Source organism: Fistularia commersonii, chromosome 27, assembly GCF_037954325.1.
Source record: "Fistularia commersonii isolate RoL2024-O1a breed Wild chromosome 27, RoL_Fcom_v1.0, whole genome shotgun sequence".
NCBI lineage: Eukaryota > Metazoa > Chordata > Actinopteri > Syngnathiformes > Fistulariidae > Fistularia > Fistularia commersonii.
Genome location: NC_141310.1, coordinates 10,809,400 through 10,836,624, shown reverse-complemented (window position 1 = coordinate 10,836,624; position 27,225 = coordinate 10,809,400). Strand labels below are relative to the sequence as shown.

The 27,225-nt window shown below is 45.7% G+C and overlaps 1 protein-coding gene across 2 annotated transcripts; it reads left to right on the top strand.

The window, feature by feature from the left end:
- Positions 1-5,140: 5,140 nt before the first annotated feature.
- On the top strand, positions 5,141-26,946 carry slc12a4 (solute carrier family 12 member 4). 2 transcript variants are annotated; one of them, XM_086174717.1, is made up of 23 exons: positions 5,141-5,528; positions 13,700-13,929; positions 14,245-14,391; positions 14,708-14,762; positions 16,942-17,072; positions 17,191-17,432; positions 18,224-18,438; positions 18,548-18,712; positions 18,795-18,893; positions 19,333-19,390; positions 19,709-19,883; positions 19,995-20,113; positions 20,217-20,315; positions 20,821-20,940; positions 21,078-21,182; positions 21,327-21,495; positions 22,432-22,627; positions 22,735-22,904; positions 23,031-23,162; positions 23,245-23,352; positions 23,440-23,627; positions 23,712-23,845; positions 25,049-26,946. In XM_086174717.1, the coding sequence occupies exons 1-23, from the start codon at positions 5,393-5,395 to the stop codon at positions 25,138-25,140; spliced, it is 3,285 nt and encodes a 1,094-aa protein (XP_086030843.1). In that variant the 5' UTR covers positions 5,141-5,392; the 3' UTR covers positions 25,141-26,946. The 2 variants fall into 2 exon arrangements, with proteins under 2 accessions (XP_086030843.1, XP_086030842.1); XM_086174716.1 differs by having other exon boundaries at positions 5,270-5,528; positions 23,245-23,627.
- Positions 26,947-27,225: the final 279 nt, after the last annotated feature.

The following is a 27,225-nucleotide window of genomic DNA, read 5'->3' as shown; positions in this document are numbered from 1 at the left end:
AAAATAAAAATAAATCAAATCAGTTGCATCCTTTCTCATGGCTCCTATCTGCAATCAGTCCATTAACTGAAAAATAAATATGAATAAATAAAATACCATAAATTAAAATACAAAAATGTATGGGACACAGACAAAACAATACTTTCTTCAAAGAAAAATCACATGTCTTGTAGAAAAAAATACAAAAAATTAAGTGAATTAAAAACTAAAAATACGTTCATTCTCTGTAATGATCACTTGTCTGAGGCTGAGCCTGATACTCAGTGGCGTCTCATCTTTTGTACAAGTTCATCAATGTTCGGGGTCTGGCTCTGAGATGAGGAAATCCTCGGGATTGAGTGAAGGTGCTCATCACTAAGACGGCTCCTGTGCGATGTTTTGTTTAGCTTCATCAGAGAGAACAGTTGTTCACACAGGTATGTGCTGCAAAACATAGAGAGCGTCTGAGCAGCTTGGATGCGCAGCTGGGGAATTTTGTCTGGGATAAAGTCCATCCATCCGTCCATTTTCTTTCCCCGCTTTGTCCTACTCCGGCCGATCCCTAGCTTGGTCTTCCCCCCGCGCACGAAAACCGCTAAAGTCGTCTTCTTCGGTGTCGGAATTGAACAGCGCTGGAAACACCTCGGCCATCTGCTCTCTTTGCCTTCACCCGGTCTTCAAGAACGTTTTCATGTTTGGGTCATCTGCTTTTTTTTTTTTTTTTTTTTGTACCTCTGAAAGCTTTTGTTGCCTTTTTGCATTGAGTCAGTTTTTCACGCTTCATTGATGCCAAGCTTTCGTGCAGCAGCTCTTTCCTTCTCTGACAGCCAGGCCAATCGGCTTTACCATAATAGCTGCATTATATGCATTTCTTCGTGTGGTTTCCATGCTGGGGGTGTGTGAACGAAGCGCAAGTTCATCGGTCCATCGGTGCGACGAGGCTAAATGTTTTGGCTGCATGAAGCTCGTCGGCCCCAAAATTCCACATATTAGCCGCATCATTGTTTAATGGGTTTATCAACCGTTGTAAATCCAGTCCTTTTGCTGTCTCTCTCTCTCTGTTGCATGAAAGCGGTTCCTGAATTGCTCTTTAAAAATAGTTTGATCCAATCATTTGAGTGGTTTTGAGTCGGGACACCTCGTATGCTTTTGCCACCCAATTGTGAACTTTGTCAGCCAGATGTTTTCATGTAGAGGTGTTAAAGTAAATGTTGGCCCATTGCCGTGTACCACTGATAGTCACAAACTCATGAAAAATGAATGAATTAGCATTTTCAGGGATTGCTTGATGTGTTTTGCGCGAAGCTAATGTAAAGCATTTCCCATGTTAGCATCCTTTGGAATTCTATATTTCCCAGTCTGGGATTGTGGTTCCTGAAAATTTGGGGATCTCAGGTTTTGTCCTCCCTTGTTTCTTGTATTTCCCGGGGCTCCCAGAACTTAAAAGTGTAATTGTTTTCCTGTTTGGCCTTTACTTTAATAACTCTGATTCTTCCGCCATGATAATGTTCATCAGTCCGTGCCTTTCCAGCTGCTTTTCCAGATGGGGGTCAAGATGGCCCCCTCCCTTCTTTGAGGGAGATTTCTGCCACTTCTGAGATTTGTAAACACTCTGGACTGTTCTGCGTCTGGCCTCCTGTCTGTTGGATTTGCCCAGAAAAGCTGCAATAATAGCAGGGCTGTTATAAAATCTCTTTAGACATCTTGGCTCAGTGAGCCCATTGAGGAAAATCATTTCAGCCACTCATTTTCCTCCCACTTTCTGTCCGTCCCGGACGTTCCTCTAGACAGTTTCGAGTTAGAACCTTAACCGGCCGGCGATATAGAGGCCATAAAAGAATAACTCGTTGCTTGTGTTGCTGACATTGCAACGATCCTCTTGTATAAGGTGTCCTATCGTCTCACCCTCATTTACCGACCTCAAGATATGTGAAATACTTTACGTGCAGCAGATACCGACTCTAAATTCCACAAAGGGAATCGGTGACAGAGGACAGCACCTGCGGAGCCCAACACCCGCTTGGATCCGACTGATTTACTGCCGGGAATACCGACGCGGCTCTCGCCGCTGTTGTATAAGGACCAGATGGCTCCTAACAACAGCCCCCGCGAGACAACCTCCGGGGTATGCCTTCTCCTGGGACACAACATACATTTGGACTAAATTCGAATATTCCAAGGATTTCCCCCCAGAGGCCCCCGGGATGGGTAAAAAAAAAAAAAAAAGCTGGTGCACTTCATTGGACGGGACAGATTCAACTTTTTTTTTTTTCCCTTACCAAACAGGTCTGACAATCGCGGGGGGAAATGGGAGGCCCTGCAGGCAGAGCCCTCCGCCACACACTCCCAGCTCAACCGCAATGCATGTTTGGGTTTCCCATGTCTGTGTGACAGTGTGGCAGACCGCCGCAGCGATGAAAAGAACTTGAAACTCAGTTTACCAATTGCCCCTTTTAAGCAGCACAAACAAGATTCTAGCTATTCTGTTACCAACGCTCATTGGCGACATGGGTCTGAAACACCGAATCGACAACAAATCTCACTTGCGTTTCTCTAACACCGCAAAGACTCTGTCCACGATAAGCGAAGTAGCTGCTAGCCGATTAATGTAAACTCATCTGTTTCTTTGCTTCAACTTCCGTCAAATACTGTGTTTTGTTTGCTAGAATAAAGTGGTGGAGATTAGAGACTGAAATCAGTTGTAACCCAGAGTGAAAAAGTCTTTAGTTCAACGCGACAAGTTGTCCCAGCAACTATTGACTCCAGGGTTAAATAAAATGCTGATTTAACACACTCCGCTGAGCCGGATTGGTCATTTCCGGCTAATGCCATTGTCGTGTCGGTGACATTTGCCGGCAGCGGTGACTCGTGTAGCGCCTCGCATCATCGCTCAGCTGTTTCAGCGGTTAGACACATCCGGGTGTTGTGTGTCAGTGTCAATTTTTTGTTTCCTAATTCCTTTCCTCTTCTTTAATTTTCTGGACGGGAACCAGGTCAGTCGCTAAAACAGAAAAGACAACAAACCATAACACTCCCAGCACTTCAAACTAACAGAACTAGAGGTATGATAATTATCATATTTGCGTGATAATTATCCAATGGTTACGGTATGTCAAACAGCAATAGTCATGAATCAGTCTGCTTCTCTTCTCCTTGAGTCATGTGTCACCTTTGAAACCAAATTTGTTTGTTATGATAAACCTTTGACGGGTTTGCGAAGATGTCGCATCTATCGGTATGTTTGCGAACAGGAAGGCGAACGCATGTTTGTTTTTCCCTCCATTCGAGCGTTGTGAACTAGATTTGTAACATCTTGGGCCTCCCAAGTCGAGCTGCAGGGATCACTTTTCCCAAATGAACCAATGTTTTTATGAAATGGCACATCTGGGTTTATGTGTTGTCCTGGTTGGGACTCATTTGTCACAACTTCCTTGCAATCCAAGTTAGGATTGTGATATTTTTAGACATTTTCTTTGGAGCCACTCCCGCTCCCGACAATGCAAGCATATTAAAACTCAAGGCCGGGGAAAAACATTGTGGCCTCGGTCAAATCAGGGATGTGAAAACCAGTTCTGATTTCACCGGTGTGATCGGAACACCCTTTAAAACTTCGAATAAATAAATACAACTGAATGATCAGCTTACTGTTAAATAAGAATAAGAAGATTAGTACTTGATTTGAGTTCCAAAAATCAGGGAAAGTAGGCGTTAAATTAAAGATGCGGAAACTTAGTTGGTTCTGCACATTCGGCATTTGCGGTTATGGAAACCATCGCTGGGATTAATGAACCGGTGGGGAACTGTGCTGCACATCCCATAAACTTTTAGACCCAAAACGAGGGGAAAAAAAAAAAGTAGCAAGCTCAAGCGTACTGGAGGTCACTTTGCTGGAATTTCTTTTTTTTTTCCTTTGTGTGTGCACGTTGAGAAATCCACCGGTGACGCGTGGAGCCAAACAGCCCTGACTTTCCTTTTTCCTCTCTGCCAGAGATACTTGGAGAAATATACCTCAGTGAATGTATTAAGTAAGATAAACTTGATTCCCATTAGGGAAATTCTTTTGTCACAGCAGAGAAACAGTTATAGTATCAATAAATATGAATATGAATATAGAGACAATTAGAGGACAATTAGAAAATAAGAAAAGACATCCACAAATAAATAGTCAGCAGAGAGAACAACATCATCAGGGATAAAAATGGACAACAGAATGGGAAAAAAAAAGACTGTATGGGTGAAAATAGACAACCGAGACGACAACATAAACAGAGTGGCAGTAGCAGTGACAAAAATAAAATAATATAAATAAACAGAAATAACCAGGATGCGAATGGACTGAGACCAACAAGGATAAAATGGTGTTATTGGGTGAGGTAGTGAGGTTGTGGTAGCACAGAAGCACTTCCGGCCGGTCAGATCTGTGTGTCGTCCAGACTGCTGTCATACAGTCTGATGGCCGTCGGCACAAAGAAGCATCTGAAGAGTTCAGTTCTGCACCGGGTTAGCATGAATGAGCTGCCCGAATATATTTTAATGCGGCCAAAAAACCCAACGACGACGCATCCCCTTGCTTGCCGACACTTTCTTTGCCTCGCGGCTGCCGTCCGTAGCGGTGGAAAGATCTGAAAGGGACAGGCCCTTCCTAATAACGGGCTTGCGCCGCGGAGTCTTTCATCTGCCGCTTTTACTGTTTTATGGCACTATTCTTGGAGAGAGGAGTGCAAATTTTGCTTAAAAAGGCTGCAGCCTTTTTCCTCTGGCCATTTAAAAAACCCTCCTCCAAAATCTTGAATGATCTGGAAGGCCTACTTTCACATATTCCAGGAGGTGGTAGCAGGGGCCTGAGATACTTCCTCCTCACTGTGTGACAGTTCTTACCCTTCGCTTCTTTTCCCTGGTAGTCACAATTTGATTATTTTCCAAACTGCCACGTAGGACTTTGTGTGTTTTCGGGGAGGACCGGTTACACAAAGAGCCGACTGTGTGAACCCTGACCAGTCAAGGTCCACCCAGCCTGCTGTCATGATGACACCGGAGGGCAGGAATGGGGTCACCCCGAACCCTCTCTCGCCCTCTTGACTGAGCGTGACTCCTCTCGGGGCTTGACAATACTAATCTCCGATCGCCGGCGAGCCTCGCGGGATCATTCCTTCCCCGGGCAAGGGGGGGGGGGGGGGGTCTCTCTTCCCAAATTTCCCTGTGAGACCTTTGTGCGTTGTCTGTTCACACAAAAAAAGACCAGGAGGGGCCGGCCTGTGGGCGGGGAGTATGAGCATACCCTCCAGAGGAAGTGAGCGTAGTGTAGTGGAATGTAGTTGCCATTAGTGGAGGAGTTGAAAAAGTAGCTAATAAGTTAGCCTGCTATGTTGAGAGCGAGCCCCGGGACGCAGCAGCAGAGGAGCGTGATGAAAACATGCCTCACTTCACAGTGGTGCCGGTGAAGGATCGGGCTCAGTCCAGCTACGACAGCCTAGAGGGGATTAACCGGGTGGATTACAGGGACGCCGGGCAGGACTACCCGGATCACCAAGACACTGTCAGCTCCGACGGTGAGTCTCACAGCTCTTACGGCTCCTCTCTGTTTACAACATGTGTTTTTTTCTTGTTGAACCGGCTGCCCGCGGCACAAAAAAAAAGCTCTCCGTTTGTCCTCAGAGCCGACCGAACTACTGCTCGGACGGTTGCCATGGCAATCAAGGGCCAGATAACTTTTTTGGGGGGGTTGTTTTTTTGAGTGTTCCCTTATATACTTCATATACAGAGAGAAACTTATTTTTCTCTCATTTTGGAGATTTCTTTTTTCTTTCTCTCTCTCTCTCTCTGCCTCAGCTGAGGAAGCATTTTGAAAGCAAAACTCCAGCGCAGATAACTAACAAAGGCAAAACAATGAAGGCGGTTGGAGGGAGAGGGAGAGACGCAACAGGGTGGGGATGCATGACGGGGGCTGATACCACTCTGCCACAAGAAAAGGGCCCCCAGTGCTTCGTCGCACAAAAGATGGAGCTTTCTTTGTGCCGGCGGAGGATTTCCTTTCACAGAGATTGGCTGCCTAACAACACAGGAGCAAATTTCTCCCTCTTCGCCTCGGCTTGTCTCCCGTTGTCACTCACTTGTTCCTCCGCTGTATCAAAACAGAGAAGGAGGAGGGCGATGGTGGGGGGGGGGGATTATGTGGGAGCTGTGCTGAGTTGTGCGGGGCTGAGGGGACGGAACCAGGCGAAGGAAGAGTTTTTAATGAAAGACTCACGCGGGCGTGTCTTTTAAATAAAACGTCTACATCCAAATAAAGGGCCAGAAGGTCGGATACGGTCCAAAAACCACAAGCCGATTCTGACTCACGTGACCCAAAAAAAAAAAAAAAAAAAACTTAGAGATGTCTCTTTTTCTTTTTCATGATTCGCTGTAAATGGCGCCAGCGTTTCTCGAAGGGTCACGGGGGCTCTGATATTAAAAGAAGGAATGTTCGGACGTGTTGGCCGAGCTGTCCGGTTTGTCATTTCTGGAATGCGTGGAAGTTACTCCATGAAGACATACGGTTTCCTAATACTATGCTAAATAGAGCGCCCGACTGTCTCTGTCAGTTTTGGGAAAATTAAGACGTCCTGAAATAACCCCTGAACCACAATCTGAGTGAGTTCATTTTTTTTCTTCTCCTCTTCCTTTTCTTTCTAACCCACTTGTGTGGAGCTACCCGGAGCGCCGCTGCGACAACAACAACAACAATTTGACTCGGCGAACAGCTGTGAGGATGGCCCCACGCTGGAGGAAACTGATAAATGACGAGCTCGGGCAAAGCTCCAGGAGGGCGCTAGCATGAATGATAATGCGAGCGTTTCCCCTCAAAATGTGACAGATTTGTCGGGGAACTGAAGCCGTGATATGTCCTTCCAGCTGTCCCGTGGTGGCGTGGAAGGAAAAAATGGAAAAAAAAAAGCATACAAGTCTTGGGTCTGGATTAGCTCCGCAGATACAAGCAGTCATAATCGCCATCTGGGTTCGTTCGGTCCCCGGCCAATCAGGGCCGACTTCTTCCCGGCTAGTTTTTAGAAGCCTGATGAGCGGGAGTGCGGATTCAACAGGCTTGAGAAGGTCTGGATTTCTTTGGGAATTTCCATCATGAGAGTGGGCCCGGGCCTCGCTGGGCGGCGGCGACACTGCTCCCAGTCTGTCCGCCGTTATGAACTCAGCTCTGTTTTTCGTCTGGTAGCCGGGAGTTTGCTCCGAACACTGCGGTCACTTGTTGCCCTCTGGCTTGTGGCGGGATCGACGCCCTCTGGAGCGTGCACTCACAGTCCAGGTATTCAACTCCGCACACCTATTTATGCGCTTCATAATCAGATGACGTCACAATATATCGGCATAGAGCCCCAGTGCCAAAGAGGAATCTTTTTTGTTCCATGTGTGTGTTTTTAAATGTAGAGCCTTCCTCTTTGGAAACGTTTTTTTTTTTTATTAAATAAAGTTTTAAAAAGAAAAACCTTGCTGAGTGGAAGCCTTGCTTGGGCAAATCACTGAATACATTCACAAAGATACTCACACTTCTGACCGCGGAGCAGCTCCGTGGATGGCTACGGTTGCTAAGGATAACGCTGGGATAAACACGCTTAAATAAACTCACACACACGCACACACACACACACACACACATACACACACACACACACACACACACAACTGTCAGGATTTATACATTCACCTGTTTAACAAACAGTAACCCTGCCATCTTTGGCTCCCTAGTTTATTTCAGTCCCTGTATGTGTGTGTGTGTGTGTGTGTGTGTGTGTGTGTGTGTCCTGTGTCCGACAAGTTTCCGTGTCCTTCCGTTGGTGGTTTGGAAACAATCCCCTGGTTTTTCGTCACTCCAACACGCTCTGCCACCGAGCAGATATCCGTGTATCAGATACTCATACAAAGAGTGGAATGCAAAGGATTTATATTTATGTGTGTGTGCACATTGTCTGATTAGTAATTGGTTATGTGCAACTTAAAAAAATATCCTGTTAAAATGCGGCATGGTAGTTGCCAGTCACACACACACACGCAAAAACGCACCTCCGGGTTGTGCCCGGTTGAGGGTGTTAAGCTGCAACCCTAACCGCCCACCTCCAAACCCCCCCTGAGGTAATCAGACTGGGCCGAGGTCTTTTTCCCCGTCATTAGCGCGCATCAAAGCTAATGTGTTTTGCTGTACATCCCAGCAGGTTGGCATTACGCGTCTGGGACGCAGCGCGGCGTGAAAAAACATCAAATACCGAAGCGACGGCGGCGCCGGGTGTTTAATCAAGTCGATTGTCTTAAGGCCGTCACCGATTCCGCCTGGAGAAAAAATGGACACGTAGCGCCTTCGCACCCGTTAAAACACCTGATATGTGTCACCGATTGGAGTCATGGATGTCGTATGTTGTCCTACATTCAGACCACGCAACAATGTAAAAAAAAAAAAACAAAAAAAAAAACCTCTCCTGAAGAGATCTGATTATAATTATGTAATCATATATATATAATTATGATATATATATTATAATTATATACCCAAGGAGGTGAGTCCATCCCCAGCTGTCTTTGGGAGTCCACCCATTGACCTTTCACTCCTACTTTCACTTCACATAACTATTCTCTTCTCAATGCACTTCATTTGAGACATACAGATAGAGTTTTGGAAAAATCTGCGCACCACAAAATGCTTTAATATGATTTATTTGATTTGCTTTGGTAAGCATCCGAGGAGGAGCCAATTTTTTGCTCAAAACGTCAAGAATAAGTGTTATATTTAGAATAAATCATCTTTTTTTTTCAAAAGTTTACTAAGTTGAATTTTTCTTTTGATCTAACATCCATTCCTCATTGGGCAACGGATGTACGTTTGTTTCTCTTTTCTAACCATATGAGACATACAATCATTAACTCATCCATAAGTCATACGGATACATACGAGAGTTCGCTGACTTGTTCACGACTCATATGGACGTGCGACCGTTCGCTCTTACTGCGGAGGTTCTCAGTCATCCGGGTCATGGTGGAATCTTGTCGAAATTTTCTTGTCGTGGCAACTGGACTAGAATTCTTCACTTGAAGTTTGAACTGAACTGAAGAAGCCTCTCAAATGAGGGGTGAAACGTCTTCGGGTGAAGAAATTCAAGCCCGTTTGGCACAATGAGAAGAAATTCGCTCTGCCATATGGGACATGCGACCATTCGCCTTTTCATTCACACATCTGGGAAATGTAGTTTCTCTAGTGAATCTCCTGCAAGTTTTTTGGACTCTGGAAGGAAACTGGAAACATGGAAACTCCACACTGAAAAAAACCCCATATCAGAATCCGACCAAAGCGCCAACCACCATTATATTTTCATTGTTATCATGAAAATGAAGAAAAAACACCTGGATTTAGTGTGTTTTGTGGAACAGTCGCTCAGATAGTGTGTATATGGTTGTGCGTTTGTGTATAATGTGCTTATCTACAATGTGACGGTCACATTGCGAATGCACAATAGCGCAGACTCAGCTAGCCGTGCTACGAAAATGGACGCTGAATAAATCCGTCGGCGTGAATGCCGTGAAGAAATTAAAGTACGTAAAAGGAATGCTCATCTGTACTCGTGCTGTCTCATATTTACACACACACACACACAGACACACGCACACACAACCTCCCGTAATCAGTAGAAAATTTTTGCTCGCTAAATGCACTGAATGGAGGAGGCTAAGCTGCCTTAAATCCCAAGTGTTCATTACAGGGAAACTTAAGCAAAGAGGCTTTTCCAACCTTAAGGAGCTGATGTACAGTCAGATTGTGCACCACGTTTAATCTGCTTTTATTTATTTTTTCATTTTTTTCTCTTTAAAGTCCGACTCAAAGTTTCCCTCCTGAATTGCTGGCGGTTTTGAGTTCGTCTTTTCCGAATAAAAAGGTTGGTCTTTTGAGACGCAGATCCGGGTTCCTGCTCTTAGACCTGACAACACAGCGTCTCCTCCCGGCGCCGCAAATGACGACTTGACGATTCTGACAACGTAGCGTTTTGTTTTGATAAATATCTTCGTATTTCAAAATACCGGTGACACGATGAAGCCCGGAGATGACAAAAAAATGTCTCTACATATTTTCCAAATATTTAGAGGCTTTGCAAAAGCAAAAAATACCAATAATAATGATCTGAAAATCTGCAACAAGCTATCATTTAGCTATTCAGGAAGTAGTTGCTAGTGGACAATCATTCATTCATTCATTTTCATTCAGTCTGGGTGATTATGGTCTCCTGTATGTAACTTTTTCCAATTGAAATCAATGTGATCCCATCGATTCTGTTCTTCCGCTCTAAAAATCATTATTTTGAAACTTTTTATGGGCTTATTTGTGTTAAAAATACAGAAAGGAGTTAAAGATCTATGTCTTCTTCCTGTACTTTGTGTTTTTCTTCACACAAAAGTTAATCCTCCTCGCATATGAGGCCTACGTTAACGCTATTTCCAGCAAGCTGTCTTTCACGGATCCAAACTAACAATCACTTTTCTACTTCTTCTAGGACTTGAGATCTTAGCTTATTAACGTAGCCTCCCATTTAGCCACATCAGCCGTCTTTGGAGCACCTTTGTACTTCAGGATTGTGCGCAGAGTTGACTTAGCCGTGTCGTTGTAACACGAACACCACTTTCACGTTTAGCTGTCACTTCCTTCTTCAGATCGATTGCAATTCTTAGCTTCTTCTTAATACCACTATCGCTAGAACTTTTTAACTCTTTCGGAGGCGTTACTGAGAACTAGCTCACTGAAAAAGCACAAAAAAGCAGGAGAATACAATGATGAACGACGTAAACAACGCTGAGTACAACGCACAACTGCCGCTACACTGCAACTCCACACAGTGGAAAGCCCGTGAGTTCGCTTGTTTGTTCGTGCACCAAAAGAGCTCAATTCAAAATTTGATCGAAAACTTTGTAGGTCGTGATAAGGGGATGTTCACAAGCTAAGGTTCTACTGTACTTTAAACAGCCGGGTGTAATAGTTACCCCCCGAGGACATCCTTTTGGCAGAAAACGTAATTCTTAAAGACCATAAGGCTGGGATGGCAAACTCAAATAGACAGCGGGCCAAAATTCGAAAATTCAAAAAAAAAAGGATAAAGTCGCGGGCCAATATTGATATTTACTGAAAAAAAATTCTTCCTCCAGATATAACAGTAAACCTTTTCATTCGGACCCAAACTGAATATGGAACAAGCAAAGCTTCATTCTTTAAAACATATCACTTAATATTGCACACGTGCAAAATCAAGATTCAAATCAATCAATGGCATTAATTTCGTAAATAACAATTAAATAAAACTTGTACGCCTCTTTATTTGCAGCCCTCTGAATTAAATCTCAACAATAACCTTTTTCCACGGGCTACTAATAAATTAACCAATGATAATATCCTTCAATGAACGTGAAACCATTCAAGCCCATGTCTTGGAGTAACAAGAAGAAGTGCGTAAAGAAATCGGTAATCGTAGCTCAGTGTGCAACGCACCGATCAACTCTACTTTTCTTTTCGCCATTTTTCAGAGTGGTAGCACAGTGCTAGTATTAGCATAAGGTTGCTATGACTACCGTCCACAGAGGAGAAAGGCTTTGCGGGTCAAACATTATTGCACTGCGGGCCAAATTTGGCCCGCGGGCCAGAGTTTGACACCTATGCGATAAGGCATCCATTCATTTATTCATTTATTCAGTTAAGTTCATGTGACTGAAACTGCAAAAACTCAAATCCTTGTTATTGTTCCAGTTTTTTTTTTGTTTTCCCCTCCCTTAATTATCCTTAATGGGACACATCAAGACAAGACAGCTCCCGGTTCCCATGAGGTGTCCGGTCTTTTGAAAATAATTCCTGATACGCCCTGCTGCTCCCACAACGCCGCCGTCTGCCGGCTGAGGTTGTTTTGTTGCGGGCCGAGGTAACATGTCGCTGCACATTCCCGGAAAAACTTCATGTTCTGGTGCACAGAACTCGTCCCCGCCGCTCCCCTCCTCGCCTTCGGACTTGTTATTAACGACGTCTCTTCGGCCCGCTGCCGGACTGAGTTCGCGGTGGGGGGGGGGCTACTCTATTTTTGGGTTTTAAATAAAAGAGGGAAGAGGAGTCTGGAGTCTGCCTTGCATAAATCATCCAGTGTTTGACTCCTGACAGCAAAAGAAATTCCGAAAAAAAAGATGGTTACAGAAGTAGCCTGTAACCAAAATCCCTGATTGTAGAAAAAAAAAAAAAAAAATCCAGCACCTGCAAAGGAAGAGCAGTTTGCCATTTTTTAAAGGGGCTCATCTATATTTGCGTTAAGCAGTGAAAAAAAAGGAAAGGAAGAAGTTTTCTTATCGGTTCTTATGTGTTGCTGTTTTCCGCCACTAGGGGTCAGTGTTGTCATTGTTTCACGATTATTATTATTATTTTTTTTTGTTTGTTTGTTTACCGCTCGTTGTTTCAGTCTACAATTGTCCAGTTGTTGTCCCCCCCCCAGAAAAAAAAAAGTTAGAAGAATGTACACATCTTTGAGATGCCGTGTGTGTATTTATGTGATTTTGCCATCTTGCGGGGACCGACTCTTCTCCACACTCCTACCTTGTGGGGACCACAAGAGACAAAAACAAATTCCTTGTGTTTGAAAGCAGCTCGCGCTCGCGTGCATGCGATGCATGTTTGGGTAGTTTCTCACCCAACCAATCGCCACGGGTTAGATCAGACCCCCGAGTGAGCGCTCACCCCGGGTGACCGGCTGTCCTGGATTGTAATCGACGTCCGGCAGCAACCTAAGCGGAGAGCGCAGTCGGGCCGCTGGCTGCACACAGCTGCACGGCAATGCTTCCCTCCGGCGACAGTCTCAGCGGTATGACGCAGAACGCAGGTGAGCAAAGATCGCGGGCGCGAGTGTCGGACCAATCGGACGTTTTCTTTATTTATCCCCCCTCGCGCGGTTGGGGCAGCTCTTTCATCACCGGGCAGGATCCGGGCCTCGGGACGCCTCCGTCAAAGTTTACATGCTCTAATACCCCGAGGTCGGGTTATTCTGAGCGAGCGGCGTGCGTGCATGCGTGTCCGATGGAGTTCGCCGTGCAGCTTTGCGCGCAGCGATCGCTCTTCTTTCTCTTTTTCTTTCTCTTTGCAAAAGCAGACGGAAGTTAATGAGAGCGGAGCGTAATAACGTGTTTGTTTATCACCTGGGCTCTCATTCGGCGGCTGAACGTGGCCCGGTGATGAATTTGATGGAGTTGAGTTGCTGTTAGTGCTGTTTGAATTTCGCATCCGCGCACAGATTATCAGGTATTTGAATAATAATAATTATCAATATTATTGAGAGGCTCATCTTTTCCCTTTGTGAAATTGCAGAGGTTTGTTTTCAATGACCGAACTAAATCATTTTATTCACCCGGAAGTCTAGATTAGTTCGGCTCCGGCCACACTGAGAATGAAAAATGAATGAATGTTTGGAGTCACATGAACGTTTCACAAGATGTCTCTTATTGCAAATGACGGCTCGCCTTTATACAGATACAATTTTTGTGTTTTATTCAAATTCCAGCACGTAAAAGAACCCACGCGTGTGCGCAGCCCTCCTGTAAAACATAGACTAGAGACACATTTTGGTGTATTTTGGTGCAAAGGGAGGACGACATCTTTTAATATATTTTTCTGGCCTTCGCGTTCAGAGCTGATTCCCCCCCCCCGCCGCCGTTTTCCCTCCTTCCCTAGGACATGGAAACCACAAAGAAGACAGCCCTTTCCTCAGCGGCGCCGATGCCACGTGCAAGAAGACCGACTTCTACGACCGAAACCTGGCCTTGTTCGAGGAGGAGCTGGACATCCGACCCAAGGTTTCATCCCTGCTCAGCCGCCTGGTCAGCTACACCAACATCACCCAGGGGGCGAAAGAGCACGAGGAGGAGGAGAGCGCCGAAGCCTCGCGGAGAAAGACTCTCAAGGTCAGAGCGAAGGAACAACGCGTCTCTTTGTTTTTAATCCGAGACTCCGCGACCTCATCCTTCAACCAGCTCCCTCCTCCTCCCCAAACCCCGACGCCAAACTTGCCAAAGTCCCAGTTTTCTGTATTGAAACGTGTTGATTGACCGCCGGACTTGGACACGCGAGAGCTGACGACATGACGGAATGACCTTTCAAAAGCACACCGGTCAATATGAATGATCGATACTTGTGTTTCCTGATTTGTCATGCTCAATACACACCTCTCCCCCTTCCTTCCCTCCCTCCCTCCCGCTCTTTCTCTCTGTCGCCATCAGTCTCCCAACATGGGCACCTTGATGGGCGTCTACTTGCCGTGTCTGCAGAACATTTTCGGCGTCATCCTTTTTCTCCGGCTGACGTGGATTGTCGGGATGGCCGGCATCATGCAGTCTCTGCTGATTGTCCTCATGTGCTGCTCGTGTGTGAGTGCACGCGCACACACACACACACACACACACACACACACACACATCGACTGCTTCGCATGCACACACAAAAGCCATTATGTTGGCTTGATTTCATCACCGATGTTGGACACGGGTCAGTGTTTTACCGCCAAACGGTCAGTGAAATCCTCATGGTTGCATATGTGCAGATTTTTTATATTTTAAGCTTACGCAAACGCTTGAGAACACTTTGACACTCAACATGCTACTGTCTTCTGAACCGCTGTGACGACAACATTTTGGTCAACTTTAGTTCAGCATTTACTTGCTATTTTTATCTCTCTCTTCGCAGACGATGCTTACAGCCATATCAATGAGTGCCATTGCTACTAATGGTGTTGTGCCAGGTAATATACAGGACCCTCGCCCTGCATTTACTTATATGTTCTGCTATTATCTTTTATCTATTATCTTTTATTTTTCTATTTTTTTTATTTTGATTTTAAGGTTAATTTTAATTTTAATCATGATTTTAATTCTAAGTTTTTTTAATTTTAATTTTAATTTTAATTTTAATTTTAATTTTAATTTTAATTTTAATTTTAATTTTAATTTTCAATTTCATGAATTGAACTGGGCTATGCACTGCACATCGAACTGCACAATGGTCCCTGGCTGGATTCCGAAAATCCAAAAATATACAGGATGTTCAAATTGCCCAAATGTCTAAAAGAGAGGGTGAATAATTGTGCGTCTCCATATGATTCGTGAATGAGTGAGTGAATGGTCATTTGTCTATATGGCGCATGAATGAGCAACACATTCTCACCCCCATTCTGCGTCAGATACCGACTTATCATTATTATCGACGCCCCTTTCTCGTAATATTTCGACCAACCTGGAGAAGCATCTGTTTTCAGTGTACGGTGTTGTTTCTCATTTACAACAGAAAGCTTTTGAAAATACAAACTCTGCTTTCATTCATGTTAGGATTACATATAAATACAGATGTTGATGCGGGTGTGACGCACCAGGTTCGTCCAAAAATGACACGAAAGGGGTGTCTAATGCAGAGAGGCGTCTATTTTCATATGCTGCGTCAGCGGAGGATTGCCATTTCTCATTTGGAACACAAAGACGTGAAAATAAAAACTCTTTATTTACACTCTGGGTTCGTCAAAAAATGATGAGAAAGGGGTTACGAATGCATCCTTGTGTGCAATTCTCCATTTGTCAGGCTGTTGATGCATTGGGAGCAACAATTGGTTTGAATGAGAGGGTTAATGGTTGTACGTCTCTATATGATGCCTAAATGAGAGAATGAATGTTTCTTTTTCTATATCACATCTGAATTAGTGCGTGGACAGTTATATCTCTCTATATAAGATAAGATAAGATAAGATAAGATAAGATAAAATAAGATAAGATAAGATAAGATAAGATAAGATAAGATAAGATAAGATAATAATACTTTACCTATCCCCATTGGGGAAGTTCGTTTGTCACAGCAGCGCAACAATAACAATATCAAAAAATAAGAATATAAATTTAGATATAAATAGAAGAGATGAAGACAATAACAAGGATAAAACCAGAATGGCCAGAATGCGTGCCAAGGTTTTGGGTGGGTCTAGGTGAGTGTTTCCCAACCTTTTTTAGCCAATACAATGAAACTGTAGTTTCAATTTACTTACTAAGTGAAAGAACTGGCCATGTTTGGTTGAACACAAAACTCATATTCTTGCAGGAACTGAGGAAACACATTATAACTTTCATTGTATTGTCTTGAGCTCACTTTTTTTACTTTCTTCCAACTAATACTCAAACTCGGACCTTCATCCGGCTCAGAATATTCTTTTTCTTAAAAAAAAAAAAAAAAAAAAAGATAACAATACTGATGTTAATGATAATAATAATAATAATAATAAAACTAGTAAAAAAAAAGAATAAATCAAAATTTAAGGTATAATTTATCAAAAAAATCTCCATATTTTCCAATATATAGGAATAAATAATAACTACAGTGGCAATGTGAAGTAGATCAGTAATTGATTTGAGTGAGTTATTGTATAGGGTTATAGGATCTTTCCATTATTTGTGTTGAATTAATCATTTTTGGACCAATCGGGTGAAAGTGGGTATTTTTCCACAAAACACCTGATGATCTCTCACGGCACAGTGGTTGGGAAACACTGTTCTAAGATATGATGTCTTGTGATGGAGACGGAACAGTCGATCGGCTGAAACTAAGTCGAAAGGGATGCTAATGGGGTGTCGTGCGTCGGGGACAAAGGGGTAACTTTTGGGGATCACCTAGATTGGAATTCGAAAAGGTAAAGCCAGTCAAAGGAGTGAAACCTGTTGCGACCCTGAGCGCACGATAAGCGATTTGGGCGATGAATGAACCGACTTAAAACGATCATAACGCGGTCGTCTGGTCATCAGAGGAGGCGAGACAGAAAATGACGTCCCCTCTTCTTCCACTTGGTGGCAGTAGAATTTCACTTCACGGAGGGAAAGAGGTCGAGGAGTCCTTTTTCTCTCTCCTCGCTGCATTTGGAAACTAACAGTGTTTCACTGTTTCAGCCGGAGGAGCTTACTTCATGATCTCACGTTCCCTGGGACCGGAGTTCGGGGGAGCTGTGGGTCTGTGCTTCTACTTGGGCACCACGTTCGCCTCCGCCATGTACATTCTGGGGGCCATTGAAATCTTTCTGGTCAGTTTGAGAATGTCATTCTCGCGGTCCCGTTCCCAAAAGCATTCCAAGTCTTCAGGACGTCTCCCGCATTGTCCGATGAAATATGTTTTTTTTTTTTTTTTTTTTTCTTTTTCAGAAATATCTTGTACCCCCCGCGGCCATTTTTCGTGCCACGGACCCCCACGGGAGCGACAGCGCCATGCTGAACAACATGCGGGTCTACGGTTCCGTCTGCCTGAGCCTGATGGCCGTGGTGGTCTTCGTCGGAGTCAAATACGTCAACAAGCTGGCCTCTCTTTTCCTAGCCTGCGTTATCATCTCCATCGTCTCCATCTACGCCGGGGCCGTCAAATCCATGACTCATCCGCCGGAGTTCCCGTAAGTGGGCGGGTAAATTAGAAAGATAGTGTTTTTTTGTAAGATAGCGGTGCGAACTTTTATTTCCAGAAGAAATGGCCAAACTCTACAGCCTTAGTGTACTAATAGCAAAATAGATATAAATATTTAGAAACATCTTACGGTTGAAAAAAAAACCTCAGGTTTTGTATGTTTCAAAAAAGTATATAGTATTTTACAAATGATAAATATGTATGAAATGACCCTGTTGTCCACACACCTACCATAGGATCTGCATACATTGTGTTTTTTTGCAGGATAGGGGCGGGAAAATGAGAAATATAGCTTTTTTTTGTAAGATAGCAATGCGAACTTTTATTTCCAGAGGAAATGGCCAAACTCTACAGCTTTGATGTACTAATAGCAAAATAAATACAAATATTTAGAAAAATCTTACGGTTAAAAAAAACTTAGCTTTTGTGTCTTTAAAAAAAGTATATCATATTTTACAAATGATAATATGTATGAAAAGACCCTGTTGTCCACACACCTACCATAGGATCTGCAGGCATTGTGTTCTTTTTGTGGGATAGGGGCGGGAAAATGAGAAATATAGCATTTTTTGTATGACAGCAGAGCGAACTTTCATTTCCAGAGAAAATGGCTAAACTCTACAGCCTTGGTGTACTAATAGCAAAATAAATATAAACATTTAGAAAAATCATATGGTAAAAAAAAAACGTAGCTTTTGTGTCTTTAAAAAATACATATATCATATTTTACAAATGATAGATATGTATTAAAAGACCCCATTGTCCACGCCCGTACCGTAGGATCTGCATGCTGGGCAACAGGACCTTGGTCCGAGATCGCTTCGACGTTTGTTCCAAGACCTTGACGAAGGACAACGGCACCGGGCCCAGTCAGCTGTGGAACATGTTCTGCCTGCCGGGGAACACGAGCGGCGCTCAGTGCGATGAGTACTTCATCCAGAATAACGTGACGGAGATACAAGGCATCCCCGGGCTGGGGAGCGGGATTTTTCGAGGTAAAATTAAGACGAGAGAACGAGCAGCAAACAAGGACGGGAGGGGTCGCCGTCTTTGTCGTAACTTGTGTGTGTGTGTGTGTGTGTGTGTGTTTCTTTTTTTAAATAGACAACATGTGGGGTAGCTACCTGCAGAAAGGCGAGATCCTGGAGAGGTCCGGGTTGCCGTCGGTGGATACGCACGGTTCCGTTGAGAACTTCGGCATGTACGTGTCCGCGGACATCGCCACGTCGTTCACCCTCCTGGTGGGCATCTTCTTCCCCTCGGCCACGGGTAAGACGCGGGGAAAAACTCCGCAACCGCCCCTCGGTGCCTCTCAGATCCTCTCTTTTAACCGATCTTCTGGTGGTCGCAGGCATCATGGCGGGCTCCAACAGATCGGGCGATCTTCGGGACGCTCAGAAGTCAATACCCGTGGGGACCATCTTGGCCATCACCACCACATCGCTTGTCTGTATCCTTATTTCGAAATGATATCAGAATCTGAATCCTTTATTGATATTCTGAAAGTAGCCCCTGCTCACATAGTACAAGTGGAAGAAGAATCAAAATAGAACTCTGGATAAAACTAAAGAATATAATAGTGAATAATAAATAAAAAATGACACAGATCAGAAGAAATCGATAAAAATAAAGTGAAAGGTATTTAACAATGTATGCAACATATATTCATTTGTATTTACAAGTACATGTACATGATTACATGTAGAATTTACGTCTATAAATCAGGGTCATTGCACAGGAAACAGTCCTTGCACAGAAGACAATGGAATTATTACACATCACTCAACGATATAAACTAAGAGCCACCATCATATCACTTTGAATGTGCCAAATGTTTATTTTTTTTTCAAATGTCACGTTAGTGTCCCTGACCTTTTCTTTCTGTGAAGACATAAGCTCTGTGGTCCTGTTTGGGTCGTGCATCGAAGGAGTGGTCCTGAGGGACAAGTAAGTCCAACCGGGGTTGTTTGAGAGTCACGACATAAGTCTGAGGAGGCCCATAGTTCGATTCCGTGTCCATGCATGTTCTTCTCCGTGTCTGCGTGGGGTTCTTCCAGGTTCTCCAGTTTCCTCGCACAGCCCAAAAACATGCCGTAGGTCCACTGTAGACCCAGATGTGTGAATGAGATGTGTATGACTATATGTGACCCCATGATCGATCCGGAGTGAACCCCGCCTCTCGCCTGATGACCCTCTTGATAAGCCGTAGAACATATGAACGGGTGACGCGCTTACAAGCCATCCTCGGTCTATTTGTACTCGCAGGTTTGGAGACGCCGTGAGGAACAACCTGGTGGTGGGGACCCTCTCCTGGCCGTCGCCGTGGGTCATCGTCATCGGCTCTTTCTTCTCCACCGTCGGGGCGGGTCTGCAGTCCCTTACCGGAGCGCCGCGGCTCCTGCAGGCCATCGCCAAGGATAACATCATTCCTTTCCTGAGAGTGAGACAGCTCGACTTTTGTGATCACACAGATCGGATAAATCGTCCTCAGACATTCGGACGTAAAGTTGGACGCTGGAATCGCTCTGAGTGCTGAATTTTTTTGCGCCAGGTGTTTGGACACGGGAAGACAAACGGGGAACCCACATGGGCTCTGCTGCTGACTGGCCTCATTGCAGAGCTGGGCATCCTTATCGCTTCGCTGGACATGGTGGCGCCCATCCTCTCCATGTACGCTAACACACACACACACACACACACACACACATCCACCCTTCTTGTTGAAGACTCCAAAGGTGCTGAGATAAACTCTTCATTTGTCTTCCTTTGACAGGTTCTTCTTGATGTGCTATCTTTTTGTGAACTTAGCCTGCGCTGTGCAGACTCTGCTGCGCACACCTAACTGGAGACCGAGATTCAGATATTACCACTGGTGAGTACAGGTTTTTTTCCAGCTTATGCTATTCCAAGTGTGTTACATGTCACTCCAACATTTAGAGACTCTTCAAAATCCATGAAAGTGCAAATCCACATGGACCTGAACCTCTACACAATGGGCGAATGAGTGCGTGAATGGTTGTATGCTCCTATATGTTGCCCTTTCATCGACTGGCGACCGGTCCAGGGTAAACGCCGCCTCTTGCTCAATGACCGCTTGGATAGGCTCCACCCCCTCCCGCCCCTTCGCAACCCCGAGTGCAGGATAAGTGGTGTAGATAATGAATGTTCTTGTCTTAGTACAAGGTCACTGAGTTTCAAGAGTCTCCCGCAGGGGCCACTTGTACTCAGCTGTAGTAGAAATAACTCCTCCCTGACATCCCAGCAGGCCCTTCACTGGCCAAGATCTTATCTTCAAGTTAGATTCACCGCGGCTGGCAGGACTGGTGTAAAACATTGAAGCGCTGTTCCATTAACGCCACCGTCCCCCCCCCCCGCAGGTCCCTCTCTTTCCTCGGCATGAGTATGTGCCTGGCCCTGATGTTCATCTCCTCCTGGTACTACGCTATCGTGGCGATGGGTATTGCCGGGATGATCTACAAGTACATCGAGTACCAGGGGTACGTCTGGAGTCCGTAAATTGCGTCTGTGTTTCTTCATTGTGGTTTGTTTTTCACTTGACGTCTCTTTTAAATGATCGCTTATCGTTTCATCTTTGCATCTTGTCTTTTTCATGAAATAAAAAAAAAAAAAACAGAGCGGAGAAGGAGTGGGGAGACGGCATTAGGGGTTTGTCGCTCAGTGCCGCACGCTACGCCTTGTTACGGCTGGAGGTCGGACCCCCGCACACCAAGAACTGGAGGTACGCAAATACCCCGTGGTGTCATTGTACCCTTTTGGGATGACTTACTTCGCTCACGTTATGGTCCTGTGGTTTTGCACCATCAATAAAATCTATCCATTCCCAAATGATTTCTATATCCCTTCCCCATGCCTCTCGCTTTAGGCCTCAGCTGCTGGTGCTCCTGAAGCTGGACGAAGACCTCCACGTCAAATACCCGCGTCTGCTGACCTTTGCCTCCCAACTGAAGGCGGGGAAGGGTCTGACCATCGTGGGCTCCGTCATTCAGGGCAACTTCCTGGACAGCTACGGCGAAATGCAGGCGGCCGAACAGGTGAGCGACATACAAGTGGTTTTGTGGGGACAGTTTGTTTTCGAGGCGCTAGCAGATGCGTAGCCAAACGGGGTAGTACTGCCAGAAGTGCTGCCCAGTATGCTCAAGCTAAAGGAACATGGAACTAGAATACAACATGGCATCGGTATAACCGGGGAGAAGACTTCTCCATCTACATGTCGTGATGCACGTAATGATCACTAGACCACCGCCTAAGGATGTACCTGCTCCCCCACCGTCGCCCTGTTTGTTATTGTCTGAAACGGAACTGTGCATTTCCCTCTAGTGGGTGCATTGCTTCGCAGCAACGGCACCGTATCGTGGGATGAATCGTTTGTTATTCAGGAAGCTTCCCCGTGAATGTAAGGTACCCGTACCGATTCTCCCAGCGGTAATTATGATTATTATTTTGTCAGCTTTGTCAGTTTTATCAGCAAGCAAAAAAAAAAAAACAACAAAAAAAAAAAAAACACCGAAAAAGCAGTGTGGTACCAATGAGCCGTTTCAGATAAAATTAGGAACTGACGCAAGGATGTTTTTTCTTTCCTTTTTTTCTTTTTTTTTTCTTTTTCTTTTTCCCTTTCGGGATGTGATGTGATTCGTAATAAACCGAACAAGCCAAGCAGTTTCCCCACTTGTTTGCGTGACAATAACCGCAGAGAGATTAATTAATTACTCCTGGATACACTTTTATGCTAAGCCAATATTCACGCGTTGCGTATCACGAGTTACAATCGGAGCCTCGCTCGCCGGCGAGTCGGCGGAAACATGACTGCGCGCTAATTCAATTTCAGCAGCCGAGCAGCTCCTGTCTGTAAAACAAATCGCTACGATGAAAAGTCAAAGCGCGTCAACACTTTGCCGCATAATCCTTGAATTATCGCTCATTCTCCAAACCCGTTGATCGATATCCCCGGGTCTTCTCGTCCCCGACAGGCCATCAAAAACATGATGGATATCGAGCGGGTCAAAGGTTTCTGCCAGGTGGTGGTGGCGTCCAAGGTGCGGGAGGGCATCGTCCATTTGATCCAGTCCTGCGGTCTTGGAGGAATGAAACACAACACCGTGGTGATGGGCTGGCCCTACGGCTGGAGACAAAGCGAGGACCCTCGCGCCTGGAAGACTTTTATCAGTAAGTTGATAAATGCTAAAAGCTCCCGGTCTCGGTAGTTTTCATTTCACTCCTGACGTCATAGCAACGGATCGGAAAACGCCTTACATACGCCCGTCTCTTCTCAGACACTGTCCGCTGCACCACCGCCGGCCACCTGGCGCTCATGGTGCCCAAAAACGTGTCCTTCTACCCGAGCAACCACGAGCGCTACACGGACGGCAACATCGACGTGTGGTGGATCGTCCACGATGGGGGGATGCTCATGCTGCTGCCTTTCCTGCTCAAACAGCACAAGGTGACAGTCCGACCCCAGAGTCCAGCTAGCTACACGGGGAAGGAACCAAATTGGAGCGACAGCTGCTAAAATATAGCGCTCGGTCAGATACGAGTGGCGGTATTGTGGTATTTTTTTGATTTTTAGGTTTGGAGGAAATGCAGAATGCGTATTTTCACCGTGGCCCAGATGGACGACAACAGCATCCAAATGAAAAAGGACCTGGCTACCTTTCTGTACCAGCTGAGAATCGAGGCCGAGGTGGAGGTGGTGGAGATGGTGAGGTTTTTCCCCTTCATCGTGTTTTGATAACCGCTAGCAACAGAGTGTCAACTCCACGCTTTGTTTGACGGTTTTCCAGCACGACAGCGACATCTCGGCGTACACGTACGAGCGTACGTTGATGATGGAGCAGAGGTCGCAGATGCTGAGGCAAATGAGGCTCTCCAGCGCCGAGAGGCAGCGAGAGGTAGCGTTAAATCCCGCCGCCGACGTCCAAATTACTGCTGGTCGCAGGACAATAACAAGCTTTACAACGTCCTCCCGGCCCCTGCAGGCCCAGTTGGTTAAGGACAGACACTCCTTGGTGCGGATGGGGAGTCTGTACTCGGACGAGGAGGAGGAGGTGGTGGAGGCTCCTCCGACGAAGGTTCAAATGACGTGGACGAAAGAGCGGTGCGAGGCGGAGAAACGGATCAGGAACAATGCGCCCGAAAACTTCAGGGAGCTCATGAGCCTCAAACCGTGAGTCTGACTCGATTCCGCGGTCGGTACGGCAAACGTACGGGCCGCCTTTGTGACTTTTCCTTCCCCCCGGCTTCCCACCAGGGACCAGTCCAACGTGCGGCGGATGCACACGGCGGTGAAGCTGAATGAGGTCATCGTCAACAGGTCCCATGACGCTCGGCTGGTTTTACTCAACATGCCGGGCCCGCCTAGGAACACCGACGGAGACGAGAACTGTATCCTTGCCGACCGGGGGTTTGCTAGCTCCTCCTCACCTTATCGTCACCAGTTCAAGCCTTCGGCTGATTTGTCACTAGACCTCCAGCTAACCGTCCTTCCTCCTCACACCAACTCGCTTCATGTCCTCTTTCACTCCATCCATAAATCTGGTCTTCTTCTTGGCCTCCTGCCTGGTAGTTCCAACCTCAGCATCCTTCTGCCAAGATCTTTAATATCCCTCTCTAACATCTCAGTCTGACTTTATCACCAGGTTATCTAACACGTGCTGCCCCTCTGATTGACGTATTCCTGATCCTCTCCATCCTCCGAAGTAGATCTCCACATCTTCATCTCTGCTGCTTCCTGTCTTTTCTCCGGCGTCTCTAAACCAGACATCATAGCTGGTCTCACTTCTGTTTTCCACATCCTTACCTTTATTCTGACTGACACTGTCGTCACACCTTACTCCACCCACTCCTGCAGGCACACCTTTCTTCACCTCTTCTCCACCCCCTCCATTGCCCTGTACCGACCATATGTACTTCAAATCCTCCACCTTCTCTGTCTCCAGTTCCTGTGGCCCCACCATTCCACTTAGGTCCCTCTCCTTCACACACATGAATTCTCTCTTGCACTCCTCTCCTGTCCAGGTCATACCTCTAGTTCTCTAGATTTTCCTCCACCTGCTCTCACTACAGATCACAATGTCATCTGCGAAGATCGTAGTCCATGGACTGTGTCTATCCTCATCTGTCGGCCTGTCCATCATCCCCTCCGCAAACAAGAAAGGGGTCCCACCTCCACCTTGTACCCCTACCTCACACCTCCCCACTGTGCCACCGCGAGCATACATGTCCTGCACCGCTCTAACATACTTCCCTGCCACTCCAGACTCCATTTTACAGCACCTCAGTTCTCCTCTCAGCATCTTAAACGCTTTTTTCCCAGACCAACAATACATCTCCTCTTGCTAATATGCTTATCTGAAGCTGGCGTTGCTAACGTGTTAAGTCCTCGCTAAATCACCCCACTAAAATCACTGTTTCTCCGGAGCACTTCCTGTTTCCACCTTTTCAAATCAAAAGCCGCAAACATTTTGACAAGGCGCAGCTCCCACATCGCCTTTCCTCCAATGCTTCGACTAATCGACCGGTGATCGGTACCCAAAATGCGCTGGCAGGCTGTTGTGTCCCGTGGCCTTTCTTTAATGTCCGCCTCAGATATGGAGTTCCTGGAAGTGCTGACGGAGGGCTTGGAGAGAGTGCTGCTGGTCCGGGGCGGAGGCCGGGAGGTCATCACCATCTACTCGTGACGGGACAGAAGGAGGGGCTTAGTCACGGAATGGCATTCCATCCCCGGACAGGAAGCGGCGCCTGCTGCTCGAGTTAGAGAGAGAGAGAGAGCGAGGTCAGATGGAGGACTTCAGGTTGAGAGCGGCGGGGTGTTCAGCGATCAGTGCACACACACACACACACACGTCAATATAGACATTTGGCAAATAGACGCCTCTTCAACCCCGTTTCGCAATCAGAGCTCCACCGCCGCACACGTCGTGTTAGGATTTTGTTCATTCCGGGCGCACAGTTTATTTATTTATTTATGTTTTTTTTTTTCGACACTTCCCCCCCCGCAGAGGCGAGAGCGAGTGCAGACGGAACGTGGGATCCGGCTTGTTTTACGCGGCCGTCAGGAATCCACAAAGCGATTATTTAAATTATCCTTTACTTTCCGGAGAGACGTTTGTATTGTCGAAGAGACAGGAATGTTAAACGTATAGAATTTTATCTGTATCTCATCCCGGATCCCATTTTCGGTTCCGATACGCGACTGGTGTCTCAAGTAAGAGTTGGACTCGGCCAGGGCGGCTATTTACCTCCGACTCTGTTCACAACCTTTGTGGACGACGCATCGAGGGGATCCACATTGGATCGGCTCTCTGTTTGTTTGCGGACGATGCGGTTCTGTTCTTCAGACAGAATCGCAAAATCTCATCGGAGCGGTTTGAAATGAGCACGTCCAAATCCGAGGCCGTTGAAATAGGAGGAGTTCGAGGGGTGAGCGGCTACTCTGAGAGGAGGAGTTGGAGTATCACGATGTCTTGGATGGAGCGGTTTGGCGCAGCGTCAGCGGCGAGGAAGACCCTGCATCGGCCCGTCGTGGTAACGAAAGTCTAGAGTTGCTCCCGCGGTCACCTGGGGTCCCGACACCGAAACGGGTTTTACCTCCGCTGGGTTTCCGGGCTTTGAGTCGAGCCGCTGCCTCTCCAGAATCCAGAGGAGCCAAATGAGATGGGGATCCCTCTCTGCTGACACCGCTGGACAGATGGACGGATGGACAGAATCTCATCCGAAGGAGATAAAGTGCCGATATCCGCCCTGAGACTTAGATTCTGTTTTGCGTGTATTCCAGCCTTAGAATCTGAAATTTGATTACACTGACGCAGGAAAAACGCACAACGCTACGTAAGAATCCCCCCGGGCGCTTAAGTTGATTTTCACATTTCTACATTCAGAAACCCGCCTGGTTGAATGTTGAACCCAAACTGCTTGAAAAACACATTAACAGTGCAAAGCTTCTGGCTCAGCGATGCGTATGTGTGTGTGTTTGTGTGTGTGTGTGTTTATGTGAGTGAGATCTTTTGTTAAAGCAGATTCCCATCCATGATATTTTATAGATTTTATACCTGAATCAAAACAAAGTCTAGCTTTCAAACTAGTTTCTATGTAAAGACAATTTTTATTTTATTTATTTTTATTTTCAAGTGAATTACCAAAACTGTTGGAAATCAGTTAGCTTGCGTTGAAATGCACGTCCTGTCTTGTAAACGTCCATAATTTACAGTATTATCACACTGACAGTCAATAAAAACTTCTTTCCACAATACTTTCCAAGTATTTTATCAAAGTGTTTAGTGCCAGGATAGAAGAATAGTGGAGTTTGGAAATCGAAATGTTTTTTTCCTGGGATGGGAGCAGTTTTTCAAATCTCACCCCGAGTCTTTCCGGTCGATCTGTGTATCGATTACTGACGGATTATTGAAATAAATCAGTCGCTAAATCAATTGAGTTTTACAGCCGATTGCCGTTTCAAGGAGATGTCAATAAAGGAATCTAGCGTACATTTTCTGTAATTGTTTTTCATACTTGTGTTCCAAGGTGCTCTGACAGGGAGGAAAGATTGGTTTGATGGGAAAAAAAAAGGGCAATTAAAACATAATGCAAGTTTTATTGGGCAGGGAGAAGCCCGGCCTCTGCTGTCACGGCGCGTTTGTTACACAATATCGATGGATTTCTTTGTCCACCGCGATATTTTACCTCCATTGTTTCTGCGGGGAAGAAACGCAGCCGGGAGGAAGGAGGAGGAGGAGGAGGAAGACTGTCAGGCTGAAGTCCTGAAT